Below are 20,707 nucleotides of genomic sequence, written 5' to 3'. Positions count from 1 at the left end.
AATCCAACCTGAACACATTCATTACAATTGGTGGAACCATTTTAATCCCATCTGTCCCCTCCAGGATATTCTCCTTGCTGCTCTAAAGCAGCCAGAAGGATTTTTTATTTTATTTTAGAAAGCCCTGACTGCTGCCCTAGGAAGGAGATACAGTGACGCAATTTTGCCCCAAGGGAGAGCCAGGTGCTTGGCTTTGCTGCGTGTCTCACAAAAGTTGTACCCTGCAATAGAGCACATTTGTATTGGATTAATGTAATCAAAGGCACCCTGCTGTCTGGTCACTGACCTATCTGTAAACAGCAGACGACACGATGCCATGAGCTTCTATTATATATAATTACCTATTGGGATGTGACCATTGTAAAAGAAATAAAACCACGTACTTCACCTGCTGCTGTTAGTCTATTTCCCAGAGATAAACAGTGCCTATACACACCTTCGCTCTGGGCTCCATTTTCTTTTCCTCATCTCCCTTCGCTGTTCCTCGTATCTCCTCCAAGTAAGTTTTTGTCCTCTCCCTTACATCAGGAACAGCCAGCTGCACTGGTAAGGTCCAGCCCTTCTCTGTTCTTGCTTTAGATCCTTTTAATTTCTCTCATCTTTTGTTAAACCTTCGTATGCCCCAACTTCCCCTCTGCCTGCATCAAGGTGAGATGTCCATCAGCTGAGTGTCCTTGCCCTGCTGGTACTCGCTGTAGAGGCCACAGGGGCAGATTCCCACCTGACGTAAATCAGCACAGGCCTGCTGGAGCGATAGTGACTGCCGGGAGTCACTGAGAGGGTGGTGAGTAAGGAACACTGATCACTGATTTCCAATGTAAGAGGTCAGAGCGAGTCTGGTGTCTGCTAGCTCAAACCCACCAGGCAGCAGTTTTCACACCCCGCACAGCTCCTTGTGCAGCTCCTTGCTACAGGACGCCGCAGAAGGAGCAACCGAGCACCTGCATGAAAGAACACCAATAAAATCTACTGGGAGCCATGAAATGCAAAGAACCTTCCTCTGGTTCAGACGCTCTGAGCCTCACATCAGTACAAACTGGGAACGCACTCTGGGATCCACTGCACAGCCCCTGTTCCCCGTGCTCCTCCCTGCAAGCTGCTTCAGGGCGCAGCACGCCGGGCTGGACGGACCCAGCGAGGAGTTCTGTATCGATGCCACTTCACAGCAGCCAAAGGCACGGCATTCTGTCCACGGGTGTGCCTGTGCAGACATGCAAGAAACATGTCCATGTGTGCAATACTCTAGGTGTAGCAGCAGACATAACCCTACAGAGCATTTGGTGGCCATGAGCAATTAGCGTCTGTAGTCCAGTGAATTACAGCTGTAGCTGCTGCTCCAAGTCCATAGCTAACACACGTTTATCTCCTGTCCATCAGCAACTCTGTAGCTATTGGGACGTAATATTTGTGCAGATGTCCAAAAAAAGTTTTCATTACAATGCCTGGCAATGCAACAGAAGCCAACTGACACTGCCAATGACAAGCAGCTTATTTGTCTTGGCTTCATCTCAATTATCAAACTGAAAGCCTATACTGCCAAAACAAACAAAAACTGCTTTCTCTTTCGCATCTAACCCCTGTCAGCAGCCTGATGCAAGGCCCCCGCAGCAGGACAGCCAAGTCCTACGGGCACCACATCTCCTCTCCCGCTTACAAACACTTTACAAATTCTCTCACGAGCACCTCAGCACGCCAGGGCAGAGCCACACGCGGGTTCGCCTAAACGTTACCTGGGCTGCAGCTGGGCGTTAGAGCAGCTTCACTTGTGTAACGCTGCAGCAGCGAGCTCCGGCATTAATCACCGGGGAGCAGCTCACACACACCAACAACAGCGTTTGGTGTCATCAGCCGGCAGCAGCCGCTCGCCGCCAGCCAGCTCCGGCCGCACCAAGTTCTGCTTGCACAAAGAGAGCGCTGCCGTCGGGCTCCCGAGGAGCTCCCCGCCGCCAGCACGCTGCAGACAGGGCGGAGAAACGCTCCTTGCCCGAGACCTGGCGCGGGCAGCACCACGGCGGACAAAGCCAGCACCTGGGCTTGAGCCGAGCCCACGGTAACATCGGGCTGGTCGCTGCCCGACGCCTCCGTGCTCTCCCCCAGCCGAGCTCGCTTCTCGCCGCCTTCACGACCGACTTCGGCGGCTCCGGCCCCGCGGGCGCTGCACCTGTTGCGGGGCTCGGCCCGGCGCTGCGGGCACCCGCCGGGCGGGCACCGAGCGCTCGTCCCGTCCCGTCCCGTCCCGCCCCGCACTCACATGGCCGCCGCTGCCTCCCCGCTGCCTCCCGGCTCCTCGCGGCTCCGCTCCCGCTGCCGGCGGCTCCTCGCAGCGCGGGGCGGCTGCTGCGGGGCGGGGGAGGCGCCGCTACTGGGCATGCCCGCGCCGCGCCGCGCCTCGCCTGACGGAGCCGCCCCGCCGCCTCCTGGCAGCCCCGGGCCCCCGCGCCTCGCTGGGGAAGGGGGAAAAAGGGGAAAGGGCGAGCAAAGAGGTGGCGCCTGCACCGTCACGGGGCAGTGCCTGAGAACAAACAGCAGGGCTGTGGCCGCTGCCCCTGACACACGGCACAAGCTGAGGCTGCTGGTGTAGGGGTGTCAGCTCGGTGGCTGCTTCCTCACTGACCGCCGCCAGGAATAGGCAGAGCGGCTGCCAGGCCATCGCGCCCCACGCGGCCCCTGTCCAGCTCCCAGCCTGGCTCCAGGACGCGTGAACCACCGCCGTGCTCGACAGAGAGCCCAAAGATGAAAGTTTACCGGGGTTGCTAAAAAGGGGGAGCCTCGCCCTGCTGCCCCCACTGACGGCTCGCTCCATCCCCTGCAGGAGGGGACTTCTCCGGTCACTGCCCTCTGCTGCCTGGGGCACCCAGCACAGGCCTTTAAAACCAGCTCTGTGCCCAGGCAGAGCTTTCCTAGCGCTCTGAGGGGCTTTTGTAGGACTCTAGACCCCAGATCTTGGGGTGTCTGTAGGGGATGAAGTACATCAGCATCGTGAAATTAAATCCACGTTTTCTGTAGGTAGCAAATCAAAGACTGCTTGTCAAGGCAACAGACAAAGGTAGAGCTCTCCACTGGGGCGGAGAGCAAAGCATCAGACCCAGTTCCTGAACTTGCTCTCAACCAGCTGAAGGTTTTCAAGGAGAGAAAGAAAGTAACCAGGGAATAGGAGAGCACCCACAGCAGTGGGAACAGCCCAGACACTAGGACACACGGCTGTTTCCTAAGTCCACGCTGAGATGCTAACACAGCCCGGCTCCCATGCAGGCCCCGGTTCAGGGCCCTTTGGCAGAACACACCTCAGCGAGCCAGGCACAGGAACCTCTCCCTCCCTCCCCTGTCATTAAGGACTCCTCACTCCTACCGCCACTGGGGGTGATTCTGCCTCTCATACCGGAGGTTATTGGCATGAGTAAGGATCACTGAGGGCAGCACTGCGAGCCTTTGTTTTCTACATCTGGCCTCATGACTGGGGGTTCGCTCTGCTCACTGTTGCATTCACCCTTACAACAGCCTGGCCTTGGGAAACTTTTCCTGATCGGGGAAAAAAAAAACTGTTCTAGCCAGACTTTCTCTGTGAAAGCTGGAGTTTCAACAAATTGACATGACCTGATTAAAAGCTATTTTGGCAGAAGATTCCTGACCAGCTTTAAGCTTTATCCATCCACAGATCAGTCAGCTCAGTGCTTCACAGAATCACAGAATTTCTAGGTTGGAAGAGACCTCAAGATCATCAAGTCCAACCTCTGACCTAACGCTAACAGTCCCCACTAAGCTTCTCACATTGAATTCTTCCATAGCTCTTTTCTCTTGAGGACAATTTGCTTCTTAGATATCCTAGACAAAGGTATGATTATATGATACCCTTACAGCACACAGGTAACACCAACACCCACATGTAGGCTTGAACCCAATATTGTGGCCATAGGCTACCAGGTACATTATCTTCTTAGTTCTCAAAACCAAAACATATTTGAAAATTGATGAAATGAAAAGTCATGCACAGCAAACATGGCCAGGAACTCCTAGGAGAGAAGAACTGGCTGTCTCGACTTTCTCACCCCTTCTACGATACCTCTTCATGTCTCTAATCTACGGAGAGTGGCACAAGCAACTATTGATGTTAGACCAAAGCTTGGAAACAAAACCAAAACAAAACCACCTTGCAAATACACAAATATCTTATTCCTAAAACTTCAGCAGTCTCAGGCTTGCAGGCTGGCTGGAAGTCTGGGTGAATTGTTTCACTCCAACTCTGGAATTCCTTCTCTTACATTTTTAATGCAAAGAAAACTCTCACCTGGACTACTTATTCCTTCTTCCCCAAGTAGTTTTATGTGAAAAGGGTTGCAGCAGCAGAGTAGCGCTCAGGTCAGGGATTGCTGTGCAAGATCACTTCCAAGACAGTTTGAATAATATACCAGAGGCAGTCAGAAAGGTAAGCTAAAGCCCAAAGAGCAACGCTTCCATCTGCTAGGACAGCAAAGATGTTCATGCATTTGTGAGGAACACTAATACACAATCATCACCTCAATAACCATGCAAATGACTACTTCATTCTCAGATTTTAGATGTTTCTTGCCAGGAAAAGAGAATTAGGCCATAGAAAAAAAAAAAAACACCATTAGGTAAGCAAAATTTAATCATGCCGTTTTGTGAACCATTGGTAGTCAAGCTCATGTATTCCAAGTGCTTTTCAATTTTTCTACTGATCTGGCCTCAATACTAGAAGTTGATCCACATCTGGTATGAAGACACAATTGTACTTCCGTCAAGTTATCCAGCACACATGGATAATGTCAGTGTTTATGCTGACTTCACACCAGCTTTATCCCAATGGAGGGAGGATAGAAAATACCCACATAAAACAGTAACATAAACAGTAAACATAAAACAGTAGTGAGAGATTGCCTGCTTTAACAGGAAGCGTGTGAGTACAGGGAGAATGCCTCAAATTTCATGAACACTGCAGGAGAATGAGCTTAGGCTAGATTAGTGTACCATCATACAGCCACAGCTTGCTTTGATCTGGTAGGGGAGAGCCCTCAAAAAAAAAAAAAAAACAAACAAACAAACAAACAAATTAACTATATCATTGGACTGTGGCTTTACTTGCTAGAGAAGAAATTCCCACTGACTAGTGAAGGCATCACCATTCCAGTTCAAGCATCCTCATGATCATGAAGAAAACCCACAGCTGAGCTGGGGGGCTTTTCCTTTAGCCCTACGTTTCTCTTGAAAGATAATGCAGCTTGCTGTTGAAGGCTACCAACACATTTAGTGTATGAAGAGATGCAGAGACACCCTGTGGTGGCAAAAAGAACATGATCATAATTCAAGCAAATTTAACTTGACACAGAACTGGATCAGAGAAGCTGCATCCTGAGGACACAGAAGACTTTCCCAAGCTGCTAATCATATCACTGCCTCTCTCCTAACCTCCCTCTTCCTGTCTGGAATCCTTTGCCCTGTGTGTTTACACGACAGTCTCTGCCACAAAGTTTACCTCTTGTTCTGTTCTTTTATCCCAGGGGATATCAGCTGGGTCAGAGCTGCTGTGTGCTGCTGCAACTGGAGGCATGGCTGCAGAGATGCTCCGCTTCTGGGAAATAGTTTCCTGTATCTTAAGCCTACCATACCTGAGAAGGAAAAATTGTCAATCTCATTTGTAAGTTGCTTTGAAAAACAAAAATTCCAGAATTCATATTTGGTCATGAAATGTTATTTATATTACAGGAGTTACAGAGGTACCACCATGCTGTGCAAGTAGTCCAGGAATGAAAGCAGTCAACAGCAAACATCACTGCAAGGGAGTTTCGACATCTGAAGTCTTGCAGGTACTGGACCTTGCTTTTAAGAGACAACATACACGTGTAACACTGAGGCTCCTAAAACACAGTCCACTCTCATGATCTTCAATTGGTTCATCCAAAGGAAACTTATTTTCTCCCAGATATTTAAATAGGATTCATGTTTTAAAGAGCCACTGAACAAGTTGTTTAAGGATTGGCCATATAAATTGCTGTTGCTACTTATAAAAGTTGGGGGCAATTAATCAGTATATTGAAAACAATGGTAGTCAAGTTTCACAAGGGGGAAAAACAAAGAAATCAATCATTCATCCAAATTCTGGGTATTCAGATCTTCTGATACAGCAACACATTTAAATGAAGCATAGGAGGAATTTCCCCTACATCATTAGACTTGCATTGGGCACACTGCCAAACAACTGCATCTTGAAAAGGAGTGAAATTAAATACAATATATGTTCCAAAGTACCTTTTTTGTTATTATTATTGACTAAAAGGCTTTAGAAAAGATCCCTTCTGTGTATCTTTTATTCTTTGTCACCACTTTTCATATACTTACATCTGTACTCTCAATGTTGCATTTTCTTCTCTTGATCTTTTAGACAAGAGGAATTAGTACTGAAAGATCCAGCAGTGAGAAGCCTTTGAAGCTCACTTCTTAAAGGTAAGAAAGATTCCTGCCTCCCTGGTTGCTGCTTTTTATTAGTGAAAGATTGCTCTGTTCTGCAAGGCTTCACCTCAACACCACGGTATGCTTAATACAGGTCTTGAACTCACAGATTATTTTGTCACAAATTGAAAACTGAAGTCTTTTAATTATGAGGTGGGTCATTTTCTTTCATTCACAACTTTTATTCATTCCTTGATAGTATAGAAATCTGTTATAGTTTCCTTGTACAGGTAAATAAGCTGTTTTTAATTTTTCATAAAAATATTTTCTGCCATTTGTGTGGGAGGAACAATTCCAACTTACTGCTAAAAACCTCTGGGGGTATCTACTAAGCATGGTAGCAAGATGAGTTGCTCTGTTCCTTCTAGGAATTTATACTGTCTCATTAATGTCAGCACAGATTCTTGGTGTACTTATATATAAATATATATTTTATTTATATATATATTATATATATAATATATATATATTATATTATATTATATAATATATATATATAACACTGAAAAACTTTTAGGTTCTCATCATGTAAAACACTGGCACTGACCCTATTTTCTGCGTATATCCTACTGTAAGAACTAGTTATGGGAGAATTGTATTTTAGAGGCTGCTTTCAGTGGGTGGTGGGGAAGGTGGGTGAAAGATAAAGGGTTAAGTCAGAGAAGTGAGAAGTTCAAACTGGCTGTCAATTTTTATTTTTTATAAAACATAGAGATTTTGATCCTACAAACTTTGTGTGACTTGTTTTAGAAGATGAATCATCAAAAATATCTTGAACAACAGGTAGAAACAGACAAGAGCTTCCAGTCATTAGGAGGGGGTGTACACTACCCTCCAAGCCAAGCAACCAAAAGTTAATGCAATTACTAAGTATCAAATGTAGAGCAGAGAGACTAATTCGATCAGTGAGGCTAAAGGGATAATTCTTGGAGACAAAGCAATGCAATGCGGAAATGCAGACTAATCAACTGCTTCATCAGAAGAAAAAGGAAACAATTTCCAAGCCTTAACTAAAATCCCCAGTTGGTTCTTCATCTTTTCAGGCTTCTGGTTTTTGCTTTGCAGCGTTTGTTCCATCTCGCAACATTCGTTTGTTTGCTCCTGTTCTCTGCGCAAAACTGTTTCATTGGCTCCTGGTTCTTTGCTTCTGTCAAATGAGCCTCCTTCTTTCTTGCTTCTCAGCAATGAGCCTAATCATGAAGGAGAGCACATAGAGGGACGTATGTATTATATTTAATGTCCAAGCCTACTTTCCGTAATTAGGTGGAATACTGGTTGAGTAAGAACATTTAGAGTCGCCTGTGTCTGCAGAGTTTTTCAAAGCACGGATTTGTTCCATCTGATAGAAAGCACCTGCTTGCTGATCTCTGCTAAACCTTCTGCGTAACCAGGACTCTTACAGGTTTGTAGAGAAACAGATCGAGACTTTGCCAGGTGCAACACAGTAAGGGAGAGACTGTTTCAAAAAGCTACTCAGACTTCTGCTTTCAGCTGAGCAGGTGCAGTTGTTACAACAGATAAAATGAGCTGGCAGAAGGGAAAGAAGGAATTTACAGAAGAGAGCATAGGAGATGGGAAGCACAGCCGAAAAAAACGAGAGCGACTATTTAAGAAAAGATTTTCTGGATTGAGCCTCTTCTCTGGATCTCCTAAGAATAAACTGTAAGTACGTATGAGGTTATATTTTATATACATTTTTAAACAAATTTATTTATACATATTTCCAGAGCACCTCTCAAAAAGCCATGAACACCTTTGTAACATCTGCTGTATTAACTTCACAAACAAGGTAACTGTTATGGGCTAATTAAACAATTTGACCTAAAAAGTAGCAAGTCACTGGCAGAAGTAAGGTCTCCAACCTTGGGTGTCTGCATGTTTTTCTTGCAATCATTTCTTAAGCATCCTTCCATCCATCACAAAAAATGCGGAGGGACAGCATCCCTATTTTTCCACACACTTCAGAGAGCCGCCACTTGGGATAACCCAGGGCCCCATTTCTGGGAGTACCAGATTTTTGTTGCACCAATATCCCTAGCTCCAGGGTGCAACAGTGGCAATATAGCAGCACCCAAACTCACTGTTCAACAAAGTTAGTGCTAGCGAGTCGCATTGCTTATTTTCCCTACAGTAGTGCCTTTATGCTTGCTACTTTTCAGAGGGAAACCAAAAAAGAAAAAAAAAAAAAAAAAAGACAAGCAATGAAAAACTATTCCTTTTATCACCAAATTCAGCAGAGGCAAAAATGACTTTTAGCTTACTGTTTGGTGCATCAGGTAGCTTTAAGGTAGTTTCGTCATTCTTATAGTATTTGAAATTCTCTTCTTGTGTACTTGTAATTGACATTACTCTTCTTTAACATAAGGTAAACATAGTGTATGTATCATGCTAAAATCTAAAAATGTGTCTTTCCTCATCCATTACAAAAGCTGCTTTCTATACAGATCTCCTAAAAAGAGTCTGTCTTTGATAATGATCATGAAATTACCGTCTTAGCAGGAAGTGCATGCAAGTCTCAGCAATTACTCAGCTAACTACATTAAGCTTGATAGCCACGGCAGCTGGTTACAAGCTTGACATAAGATTAAAATACAGTAGCCAGAAATGATCCTGAGAGCCAGATTCTTCTCTCAGATTGATCCAATTGCTGAACAACTAATACAAAACAAGGGCTCTGCTTTGGAATTTATCTTGCTGCAGTCATGGGGAACTGGAGTGGAAACAAAGAACATCCAAGAAGTTAGTGAATTAGTTGTGACTTTTCTTTGTTGTCTATAATTTCACTAAAGCAAGCAGATAAGTACAGTTGAAGCAGTAAAACAATGCTGTCCAAACCTTGATCCTTATTTGAAAGTGGCAAATAGAGGTTTTCCCAGTTTGATCTACAAAAAGCAGTAACATAACATCCTTCTTCCACGGGACTCTCACATGAATGGGAAGTGTTCAGACAGACACATTACATGGCAGTGCTGTTACGAAGAGTCTGGCCATTGGGGTCTACGGAACTTTCACAGTGGTGTAGCCAAATCAGATTTCTATGGCTCAGTACTGCTTTGTGAGCTCTTATAAGGGAACATGCTTAAAGTCTTGATTTATAAGTCCTATTTTATATATAAAAAAAAAAAAAAACAGAGTGCCTTTTTTTTTTTCCCCAGCCTCTCCACCTCTATTCAAAAGCCAGTACAAAATAGGGCTTGTTTTACTAGCCAGCATAATTATTTGTGCACGCAAATGGAAAAATAACCTTTATGATAGTACAGATAAAGTCTGTACTATCATATGGGCCAGAAGCCTGTAGTTTAGATGCACACCGTTGCATAAAAATTATCTTCATGCAAATACATGAGGTTTATGTCACAATTACCCACAGAAAAGGTACATATTAAAGAACTGTGGAGAAAGTTCCTATCTAGCTTGTTGACTTGTGGCTTTAATTATTATTATATTTATTTTTATTTTATTTTATTTATTTATTTATTTATTTTAACATTTTTGCATTTTTGTTTTTAAAACTAATGGCTTGTAACTACCATCACAACAACAGAGCCAGGCTTATTTTTCTGCCCACTCCTGTTTTCTGCCGGAGACCGCACATTGCACCTGCTTGTTGAATGCTGTCGAACCTCGGGAAGGGTTCATAAATCAACACTAATTGCTTCTGATGATCTCATTCATCTAGGAAATGTATCAGTTAAACTTGCCACCCTTCTTTCCTCTGACTGTTCTAGCCCTCAGGGAAGGAATCAGATTTTTGAAGACAAGAGGAGATGTTTGCACAGGAAAGGTTCCAAAAAGCTGAAGCCAGCACGAGAGGAAATATGCTCTTTAAGGCAGCCACACTCTGGGAAAATGTGTCCAAAGTGTGAAATCCTTGTCTGCCGAAAATGTGAGACACTGCATTCAGAAAGCAGCTTCATTGCCCACAGCCTGCTCGATCACTACGACAGAGGAGGACGTGACAGCTCTAACACATTGATTGCAAAAGGCCAGCAAATACACAGAGGTGATTAAAGACTTGGTGGGGGTGCCTTGTTGATACCTGACTACATCCAAAACGCTGAAGCTTGGATCCATTCAGACTGAGCCATCTGTCTGCGCAATCTGTATGCAGCATCAGCAACTACAGCCATACTGTTGTTCATACTTATCATATGTAGCAGATGTCATTCACTCAGTTAACTAGTACAAACTCTGCAAACAAAGATTTGTAAGTAGGAGCTAAAAGTGTCTCAGCTATTAAGAACAGGGAACAGTTTCAAACAATTTCAAAGAGCTTTCTCTTTTTTTATCTCAAAAAAAAATTATCACATTGAGCTGCAAAAGAGAAAGTCAATATTAAATGCAGAACCACCGAGTGCATTACGTTTGTTTGTAATGCACAGGTATGTTTCGGTGTTGCTTATAGTCTGAAATATTAAACTTATTTTAAAGTAACTGGCATTAGTGTATAATTTGATGGCGGGGGCGGGGGGGGGGGGGGGATGGGGCGGGGAGAGAACTTCTAAAGGCTATCCTGGGCACAGAAAATTGCAGATCACATTCAAATGCTCTTGTAGAATTTCCTAGCTTTTACAGACATTCAACGCCTAGCTTATGATCCAGCATCTCTCCTTAAGAGGAGCAATGACAATAGCAACTCACAGATTAAATATTTAAGCCTTATTTGGGTTTAAGATCTGTGTAATGCAGCACTGATTAAAACAGTATTCAAAGCTTAAACAGTGGTATTCAGTGCTAAGGTTACGAGCGGAACCCACGCCTTGAGCTGTCCATCTCCATTCCCTTCACAGTGCCTGGAAGGACTTGCCCGGTGACAATCAGGAGAGCAGGAAGGTGACAAGCCAAAATTCCATGCTAGGTGGTGGGTGGCACTGCGGTCAGCTGTACACAAGATTATTTACCTGTATGGAACTGAGAAATACAGGGTAAGCATGCAAACAGCCTCCGGAGCAGATTACGTCTTTTCCTCCCATGCTAACTGCCACAGCTCTGCATGTGGGATTAATTCCTTGCTGTTTGGTAGGGCACAGACTGAACAGACTTCGTCTCACATAGCCATAAATATTAAGGATTCTTTTATTTAGCCAAGCAAACAGAGCATGAGCTGAACCTCTGTTTAATCACTCCTCTTCCTAAGTTCCCAAGTCACTAATCCACAGGAGCAAGGAACCTGTCTCCTTCTCTCTCTCTCTGTCCTCCCTCCCTCCCCTTTGGGAGCTGTTCCATTTTTGATCAAATGAATGTTGGGTAAGGGGACTGGAATCCACATTGTTTCTGTCCGCAGGGAGTGCTGTAACTGTGCTGCGTTATCCGTTCTGATGTTGTTGGTTACCCATCTCCCTGCCCCATGGAAAACAACTTCAACAGGAGGAATCCATAGCCAGGTAAAGGTCGTTCCCACATTCCTGAGCAACAGCTCTCAGCTGCCTTTGAGATAAACTGGATGAAGACTCAACACTCCTTATGCAGAGGAGGTAAAGAAACAATTTCAGAAACTAGAATGAGCTGCTTTGGCTTTTGTACAGGTGGTCAAATCAGAATGTGCACCCAGAGAATGCTCACTGGGCAAAACCCAGTGGGTAAGGTAAGCAGGAGAAAACCTCGGGCAGGATTCTCAAACAGAAATGAGCCACTCTCAGATTCCTAACCTCTGCCCAAACTTCAGTGGTTGTAGGCACTCCCAGCAACAGATGTAGACTTCCAAGACAAAAAATTGGATCTTACAAACATCCTTTCACTACAAAGGGTTTTAATCCCTCAGAAACCATGTTTCCATGGTGCTTGGTTGTTGCTTCTGCTCATTTGCTTCATAAAAGCCAAATGGTGCCTGGCAAATCAGAATTAACCTTTTATGTTTCCCTGTGATGGCTATTCTTAAAGTGGGATCCTTCATAAGTTTCTCAAGAGTAAGCCATACAATTACTTAAGGAGTATATATTTAGCCCCATCCCACTTCAACAAGCAACCCCAGGGGAAGCTTTGAGATAAATGCCTGAGAAAACCAAAGTGACAGGCTGAAAGGAGGAAGGACTGTCTCACCACAACTGCATCACCTTAAATCTGATAGTCCAATACAGTAAAACCTGTTAAAATAGGTCACATAGTTGAGCTGACTTTTAGACAGATGTTCTGGAGGTGGCATAACAGATAAAGTTACACCAGTATCGGACTGGTAAACTTTTCCATTGTGGTTTGCTAGAGGACAGAGTGACAGTAAGTTCCTCATGATGGCTCTTGGGCTGGAAAGGCATCCAAGCAATAGTAGTTTGCAAACCCACCTCATTAAAGGAAAAAGCTTTCTCTTCTTCCCACTTCATCAACAGTTAGTGCTATTTTGCCACAGTATTGGAGGAAGAGCTAGTAATATGAGCAGGATAAATGATTTCCCTAGGAATTACTGGCGGGAGCAAATACTCTCTTCTTCATTGGTCAAAGTCACACTTGGAAAGAACAACTACGTGATTTTTATTATGCCTCGAGGTAGCACAAGCAGCACAGTAGTCATTTTCTCAGTAGCATTGCCTATTAGAATTATTACACCTTTCCTGGATCAGATATTAACATCTGCCCCAAAGATCTGCTTGCTGTTGTTTATTCTTGAGACCACATTTGTTCCTTCTGTCAGGAATGTCAGGAAATCCAGCTCTGCCGACTCCTTGGGCCCTGAACTGAAAATTAGCTGTGCTCCCTAATAAGTGATCTGTGTGGGCAATAGGTTATGCATGCTGGTTCCCAACAGAAGCTGTTGGGGGAAGCTTTCACATCCATGAGATCTAAACAAATTTTCTATGGAAAGGCAAAGCTAGTTTTCTGAACTGAGATGCTAAAATATGAAAGATCAGCCATTTCTATGTCCATTTACATCTTGTGAGATTTTATCTGTTACAATTTTACCACAACTGATTTGCAAAGATATTGCAACTACAGAAGTAATTTCACTACTAACCTTACACCCAGACTATAGCCAGCAGAAATCAGTAGCAAACAGATGTGCCTCAAACAAAAAAGTTTTGCCCTGCAAATAGTAGAGTAGTCGGTGCGGTACTGTGGTCAGGCAATGAAACCACCGCTATCTTGAGCTTAGTCTGGCTCTTATCTAAGGAGCCAGGCCAGAATAAGGCATGTTTGTCTACAAAAGAATGTCTTATCTAAATTGTGAGGTCCAAAAGCAATGCAGCATTGCCATCTCGTATAGCAGCACCTAGTAAAGTTTGTTAAAGTTTGCTTTCTATCATGACAGCTCTACTCCCTCATCTCTCAGCAGTATTATAACAGAAAGAAAGATTTTTAAAACAATTAAATGATTTTTAAATGCTAGAATGCATTATGTGAGCACAGGATTTCAGTTTTAGATTTTAAAGCCAGATGAAACTCCTAATTATATCAATACAATATATTGTGAAAATGTAGTAATAGAAATACTGATTACATACTTAGAAGATTTAGGCTTGAAATAATTCCTAAGAAATAAAGCTGTGATCTTAGCCTGACATATTAATTATTAAGAGCCCATAACATTTAATTATCTCATTTCAATAGCTCTAGGAAATTAAAGAGGAATATTGGACTCTATTATATTAAACATATGAATAGGCTCTGTCAAAGACATTCACCAGAATGTGAATGATTTAACAATCAACACACCACTGTCAATTAAAACTGAAACAAGCATAAAGGAGAAAGGAAGTAACTCCACTGGTGAGAGGCAAATCCATGGAAGCTTTTTTCTTAGAGAGCAAATATAGGAGAAGCTGGCTTGTAAAAGCAGCGTTTGTCACCATTAGTCACAAATAAAATAATACAAGGTAAGGAAAGCAAGACCCACCAATTAATCATGCAAAAGAGAAATGGAATATATACAACATATACATTGCACATATTGTATATATACACGACATATAGAATATACATGTTGCATACACACAGTTTCAGTTGTTTTTAAAAGCAGTGTCTGGGTATGTTTCCCCCGGGAAAAACAATGAAGGACTCAAGAAGCAGGATTGGTTTAAAAAGAGTCATTTTCCCACTGGAAATGTGCAGATCAGATTAGAAGTAGACTTGGAGAAAAGCAATTAACATAACATGGGACCATCTGAACCGAAAGTGTTGTATACCCAAACTCACAACTTATGATTAGTTTTTCTACAGGTGCAGAAAAATACATCCTTGGCAGGTAGGTACAGAAATGGTTATTGATATCAAAAAATTCCCAGATTTCTCCGCATGGATGAAGAAAAGCAGAAGGGACAGTCTCTCCTGGTACTTTTGCACAGCAGTTCTGTTGTTTTTGTTTTCTTTTGAACCAAGATCTCTACGCCACAAAATAGCATAGATTTTGGAAACCCAGTGAAAATGGTCATCTGTTACTAATGTAATTCAGCAGACCGGCACCACACTTAAAATTACCATGAAAGGGTCACAAAGTTAACTTTGGTTACCTTATAAGCACTGCTTAACGTAAGGCCCCTCCCTGAGAAGTCTATCTGGAAAAGCGTTCTCATGAGGCATGCTACCTTCTCAGCAATCTGAAAACCAAATAAGTCCAGTTTACATGAGGAAAATACATCATTTTCTTTTGCTGCCAAACATGAAAACACACTGTATAACACGCCTCTAACATTTTTCCCCCTCTTGCTAATAAATTGTCAAGAGTAAGCGTAGTGATTTAAAGACAGCCAAATGCAAGTTTTTTAAAAATCCTACTTGAAGGCTATTAACCAATACAAATACTGAACAGAGGTAGTATTTTATAATCATCTCTAAACACAAGCTATTTCAAAGAAAATGGGCAATAAATGACATTGCCCATCTCAAGTACATTTATAACCTGCATTAAAGTCTCATAGAAAAAATCCCATGATTTTTTGAAGATGTTTATCTTTACACCTCACAATATCCCGGTGGTAACTGGGAAGACTTTCCTGCATCTGGAGGTCACTGCTACTTCCTCCATTTTTATAGATGGGAGCGTAAGGCACAGGCTAGACTGACTCGTTCTAAGTCTCACAAGAAGCCTGTGGTAGAACATGGAGCTTGCTTGCCTTCTTCATGACAGGGGCAAGCAAGGGACCATGCTCCCTCCTACCACACACCTTGCACACTGGCCAGTCAAGATGAACTGGCCAACTGTATCTCAGCTTCTGGGAAAGGCTGTGTCTCCCTGAACAAGGCATCCCAGAGATGTTTGAGTACTCCAGCTCACAGACAAATATAACACGTGTAGGAATTATTACTTAGCTAATTCACAGCATGTAAATTTGTATGAGGATAAAATGACTTCTTTCAGAGTTGTCAAATGCAGAATCATTTCTTTTTAACCCTTCATCCCATCTGCTTCTACACAAAAAAAAAGGGGGGGGGACAACATGGCATTCCTTAAATACTAAAATACTATTACATCACTACAATATGATGATAACAAGAAAGAACTTGTTACTTTTACAATATTCTAGAAGCTGAGGTCATTTTATACAGACTAGCCCCAAGAGTGAGGGCAAGAGAATGAGAATAAAACTAGTACGTAAAATGCTATCCTGGCTCTCCAGTTAGGACCAAAAAACCCAAACAATCCAAAACCAAAACAAAATAACCACTCTCAACAAAGTAAAACCACCTTTAATTAAATTCCTACATAAAACAACATTTCTATGCAAAACAACCGTTTAGTCAAAAAGTAAATATATATGTTTAATTCTCTTTCAAATGTCAACAAGAATTGAGAGCTACCAGTGTTCTTTGGAGAACAAGCAGTAGTTAAAGTCTATCTTGCTGATGTTCAGAAACAGTATGTTACATCTTTTAACCAGCAGTTCCTATTGCACGTAACAAATTTGCTCTCCATTTAAGCACCTAAAAGCCTGGTACCTCACTAAATAAATTAAAACAAATCCAGTTTCTTCAGTAACCATCTTCAACACAGATATCTCGGTAAAGCAACATTACTGCAAGCTTTTAATAAATACAGAAAGATTAATGACTTCTCATTGGTGTTTTATGGAATGATCTTTTTTCATAAACACTTGCTTTCCAAAGCATTGTGGTTTTTGGTATGTATGCTCTAAAATTCACTGTACTATATTTAATGAAAATTTTCCATACATGTTTATAAGTCAGTACATTTGCATGGCACACCTAATCTGAGGATAAGAATTTCTATGTATGGCTGTAAGGAATTTCTTGTTGAACCCAAAATAAATTCATCTCCTAAGGAGCTGAAAACAAAGCCCTACCTACGGGCTGAATGGGAGACCATTATCAAGGGGGGATTTTCAGACATGTCTGGAATTGGCCCAGCCTTCTCTTACTGAAGGACTTCTTTTGTGTGTATTATGTCAGGGGAAGAAAACTGCGCAACCCTGAACATTTGGATGCTGCACCATTTTCAGAGGTGTCTCTCCTTTTATCACCACCTCCTCCCCCCGTATTACAAATGCCTGTCTACTCTTTTGGCAGCAGTATAAGACATTAAGCAGCTCCCTGTAGTACAATGATACCGCGGTTGCTATTTACAGTAGAATTAATGCATCTGTGCCACTATGGCAGAATTCATATGAAAAATATACACACGGTCATTTTTAGCTAGATTAGAATATCAACAAAAATTTACTCTTCAAGTCCTGATTTTAAAACAAAAAACAGTCCTGTCAGAGGTCTTCAAACCTCCTAAGTGTGTTAGAGTACATTACCCTAACATATCAAACAAATATTTACATCTCCATAAAGTACCAAAGAATATTTAAAAATGCCTAGTAGCTCTCAGCGTGCAAAGTCAGCAGGAACTGATTATCCATGTTGTTCACTATTTGTAGAGACAGTCTTGGGATCAAGCATTCAGAAGCAGAGTGCAAAAGAATCAGAAATTATTTCAGCCCCTTTCTTTTTGTTGTTGCCTTGTTTCCTTTCTTATTTAAATAAAGTTTTGGTGGTCCATACTACAGATCCCATTCAAAAACACTTATCAAGGTAACATTCAGCTTAGTGCAAATCCAGAAATCTTCTAGGATCTGTAATCTTTCCGAACAGTGTGAGCCATCCAGTTCACTTTAGTAGTCCAACTTTCCCGGAGTGCTTCATCAAATTTTTGCTTAAATTGCTTTAGTGCCTCTTCCTCACTCTTCCCTAAGGCAAGAGAGTCCTAAGATAGTAAAACAAGACAAAAACACACATGAAAAAAAAAGTCTTGTTAGAAATTTTAAAACCATAGTTAGATCCTCCTTCACCTCTTAACACAATCCACATTCTGCTTTTTTATACTTTGACACTTTTTCATCTATTATTCATTTAACAATGCATCAACGACATTTTCCTGGTTTAAAGGTAAAACTAAAAAATAATTAAGCAAGTTTCACCTTAACAGGTCTATGCTTGTGTGTTGAGCCACGAGGCAAACCACCCGTGAACTGACTACATGTAAGATGCAGGGATGCAGAATTCATCATAGAATGGCTGAGAGGAACATATATTCACTGTCTCCTTTGACTCAGAGGACAAAACACAGACTTTGTTCTACAGAGCTGAAAAATAATGCTTTGAGAACTCTATGGGAATCTTGAGAGAAATGGAAACCAATTAAAATTTATTCATCTTTGAATCAAAATTCATATACTGGAAAAATGTTAGGTCCTGATAAGCTATAAATCTTATTTTTACCTTGAGATACTGGATGTCCTTGACAGAGGTTAGCTCTGGAAGCCCTGCAGTTAACATCAGTGCAAAGAGTGTTATAAATAGATTTCCATGTTTTCGTAGAATCAAGTATGCTTCTTCACAATACTGGCGGAACCTTTATATGCAACCACAAAACACATGCCATGAACACAACACATGAGAACCTACACAGTTGACAAATATGTAATCATTTCCAAAAACTTATCTGGACTAAAATATACATCCTAGGAACATGGTAGTAGAAAGGACAATCGACATTTATAGGAAAAAGTGCAGAGATGTCTAGAGAACCTCCAATGCATTACTACAAAATATCACATACCTGTCTAAAAAGTCCTTAAAACATTTGTACAAAAGTCCAAAAGCTTTACAATAAGCAGAGTTCTTCAGAAAGAGCAAAAAAAAAACAAAGGTAATGCCAGCATTCCACCTCCCTGATAATTTGGTAGGTGAAATGCCCTGGTGATGATATGTAGTGGACCTATGGCGGAAAGTCAAAGGCTCCATAGTAGCTCCTGCCAATCCAGCCTATCCCTGTAAAGTAATTCCTTCCTGCTACCATGGTCAAAATTGAACTGACTGCCACATTTGGCATCAAGAACTATCATACAGACAGTTGAGAACTTGCTCAGTATCCCTAGATGGGTCACTGTATTCTGCCCACTGTCTAATCTGTAAATTTCCACAGGAAACTGGAAGACCCCTTCAGACTAAGGAATTACACTTCAAAGAAAAATTCTCTTCTGCAGCAATTTTCAGGCGACAGTGGAATCCTCCTGCCATTTAAAGTACACCATATTCTGTAGGTCTTGCAGTAGCACAGTCACCTAACAGCCTTTACTTTATGCTTTTAGAAATGGAGCTATGGGTTGATTTGCTCACTCTCTAGGAGAGAAATGGTTCAATTGCAGTTTTTTCCCCATTCATCCTAGACACACCATTACAAATGTATGCATAGCTTCTTCTTCCAGAAGTAGCCATTATATTTCTCAATCCATATCTAAATGCTTTATTTTATTTCTCTGACAGTCAATTCCTTCTGTGAAGACTGATAGCTAAGTGAGAGCAAAACATCCAGAATGACTGTCCCATCAGTTGGTGGGAGTGGCATAGAAAGGAAAAAGAAAAATCTGCCTTAACAAGTGGGATCTAGGAGTGTAGTTTTCCATCATCACATGCCTTTGTTTTCAATTGTAGGTCTCTAACCCAAGATGGATTAGCACACTGAATGCACATTGATGGACAGAAAGCGGAGAAGCGAGTTTGTCCTTTAAGAACAGTGCTTCATCTTGCTTGAAAAATAGTCTGTGGAGTCCCTCCCTGGTGCCTAGTGCTTCAGAAGGTTTAAGAGTGGGAAACAAACAAACAAAAACAACAACAGAACAAGCACAGCAGAAGCTGCCATCTCCTGCATCATCTACTGAAGACAAAAAGGGACTGTACCTTTCCACTGCAAAACCGCAGTTTCTGATGTACAAAGTAATCTTTATACATATTCTAGTTTAAGTAGAGAAGTATATTGTAACATAAATGTGTTGACACAGTTACATGGGAAAATTAGCAAAACCAAATCCACAGAGGTTCTTGCTGTGCTGCATATAATCAGTGGAGATCATCTCAGTTACAAAAGGAAGAGATCAAAATAATACTCACCGACCAAATTTTTCAGTGTTCCCTGTTTTTCCTTGTTGTATAACATGAATAAAATCATAGGTGAGTATGAAAGGTACCCGTTCCCTTTTAATTCCAAACTTGGATTTGAAGTTCCCAAGAATATGCCCAAAATCTATGTGAAAGAGCTAAAAACAGAAAACAAAACAAAAAACATAGAAGTGAATAACTTCTCCAATGAACAATTTCATTTTTCTAATACCTCTGCAGGATGCTGGTATCAAGAACAGTTACCTCATGATGTTATTATTCTCCATAGCCCATGGCTGCAATGTTTTTGGGGTGTTTAGTTTTACAGTGTTTCAAGATTTATTTTAAAAGTCAGTGATATCAACACTTTTATGAGCAACCACTGCTACAAGTTAACATGGAAAAGACTAACTCAGTTTCAGGCTTCTGACATCTTACTGGTAATATCAGAAAAATTAGCCCAGCGATAAGCCCACAAGGCTTAACATCGTTGTATCCAAGGGCTTCCTACAGGCAGAAGCAAAGCTAGTAGAATTTATATTAATCCCAAGGAACCTGTGACAGTTTCCCCATTTCATAATCAACGATAAGGGCATTTCAGCTTTCTTCTACTAGGTAAAGACTTAAAAGAACACTGCAAACATCTATAAAACTCTCACTTTTATAACCATTTCCAGTGTTTTCTAGGCAGAAAAAAAAAAAAAAAGAGTAGAAAGTAACAATTCATCAAGCAAATGCATTTTCATTTTACCTAGTTTCTAGGTTTTGAGGTTTATAGCCAAAGAGTAATACTGGCACTCAGCTGCATATTGAAAATTTCTGCAGCAGAAATACAGAAATTTCAGGAGAAATACATTGCTCGGAACTGTAATTCGTGTATTTAAGGATGGTCTTCTGCAGGATATTCTGAGAGGACTTTTAATCAGTGAATCTG

The 20,707-nt window shown here is 41.8% G+C and overlaps 1 protein-coding gene across 1 annotated transcript in view; it reads right to left on the bottom strand.

The window, feature by feature from the left end:
* Positions 1-16,062: 16,062 nt before the first annotated feature.
* The window catches only part of PIK3CB (phosphatidylinositol-4,5-bisphosphate 3-kinase catalytic subunit beta), a 58,087-nt gene continuing 53,442 nt past the window's right edge, over positions 16,063-20,707 (bottom strand). Inside the window, exons 21-23 of the mRNA XM_084291778.1 lie at positions 19,786-19,931; positions 18,115-18,247; positions 16,063-17,599 (exon numbers count right to left, since the gene is read on the bottom strand). Coding sequence (XP_084147904.1) covers positions 17,462-17,599; positions 18,115-18,247; positions 19,786-19,931 — 417 coding nt within the window. The 3' untranslated portion in view covers positions 16,063-17,461. The remainder of the gene's footprint in view (positions 17,600-18,114; positions 18,248-19,785; positions 19,932-20,707) is intronic.

The sequence above is a fragment of the Netta rufina genome, assembly GCF_964035555.1.
Source record: "Netta rufina genome assembly, chromosome: 9".
NCBI lineage: Eukaryota > Metazoa > Chordata > Aves > Anseriformes > Anatidae > Netta > Netta rufina.
This window is presented reverse-complemented; position numbering and strand designations above follow the sequence as displayed.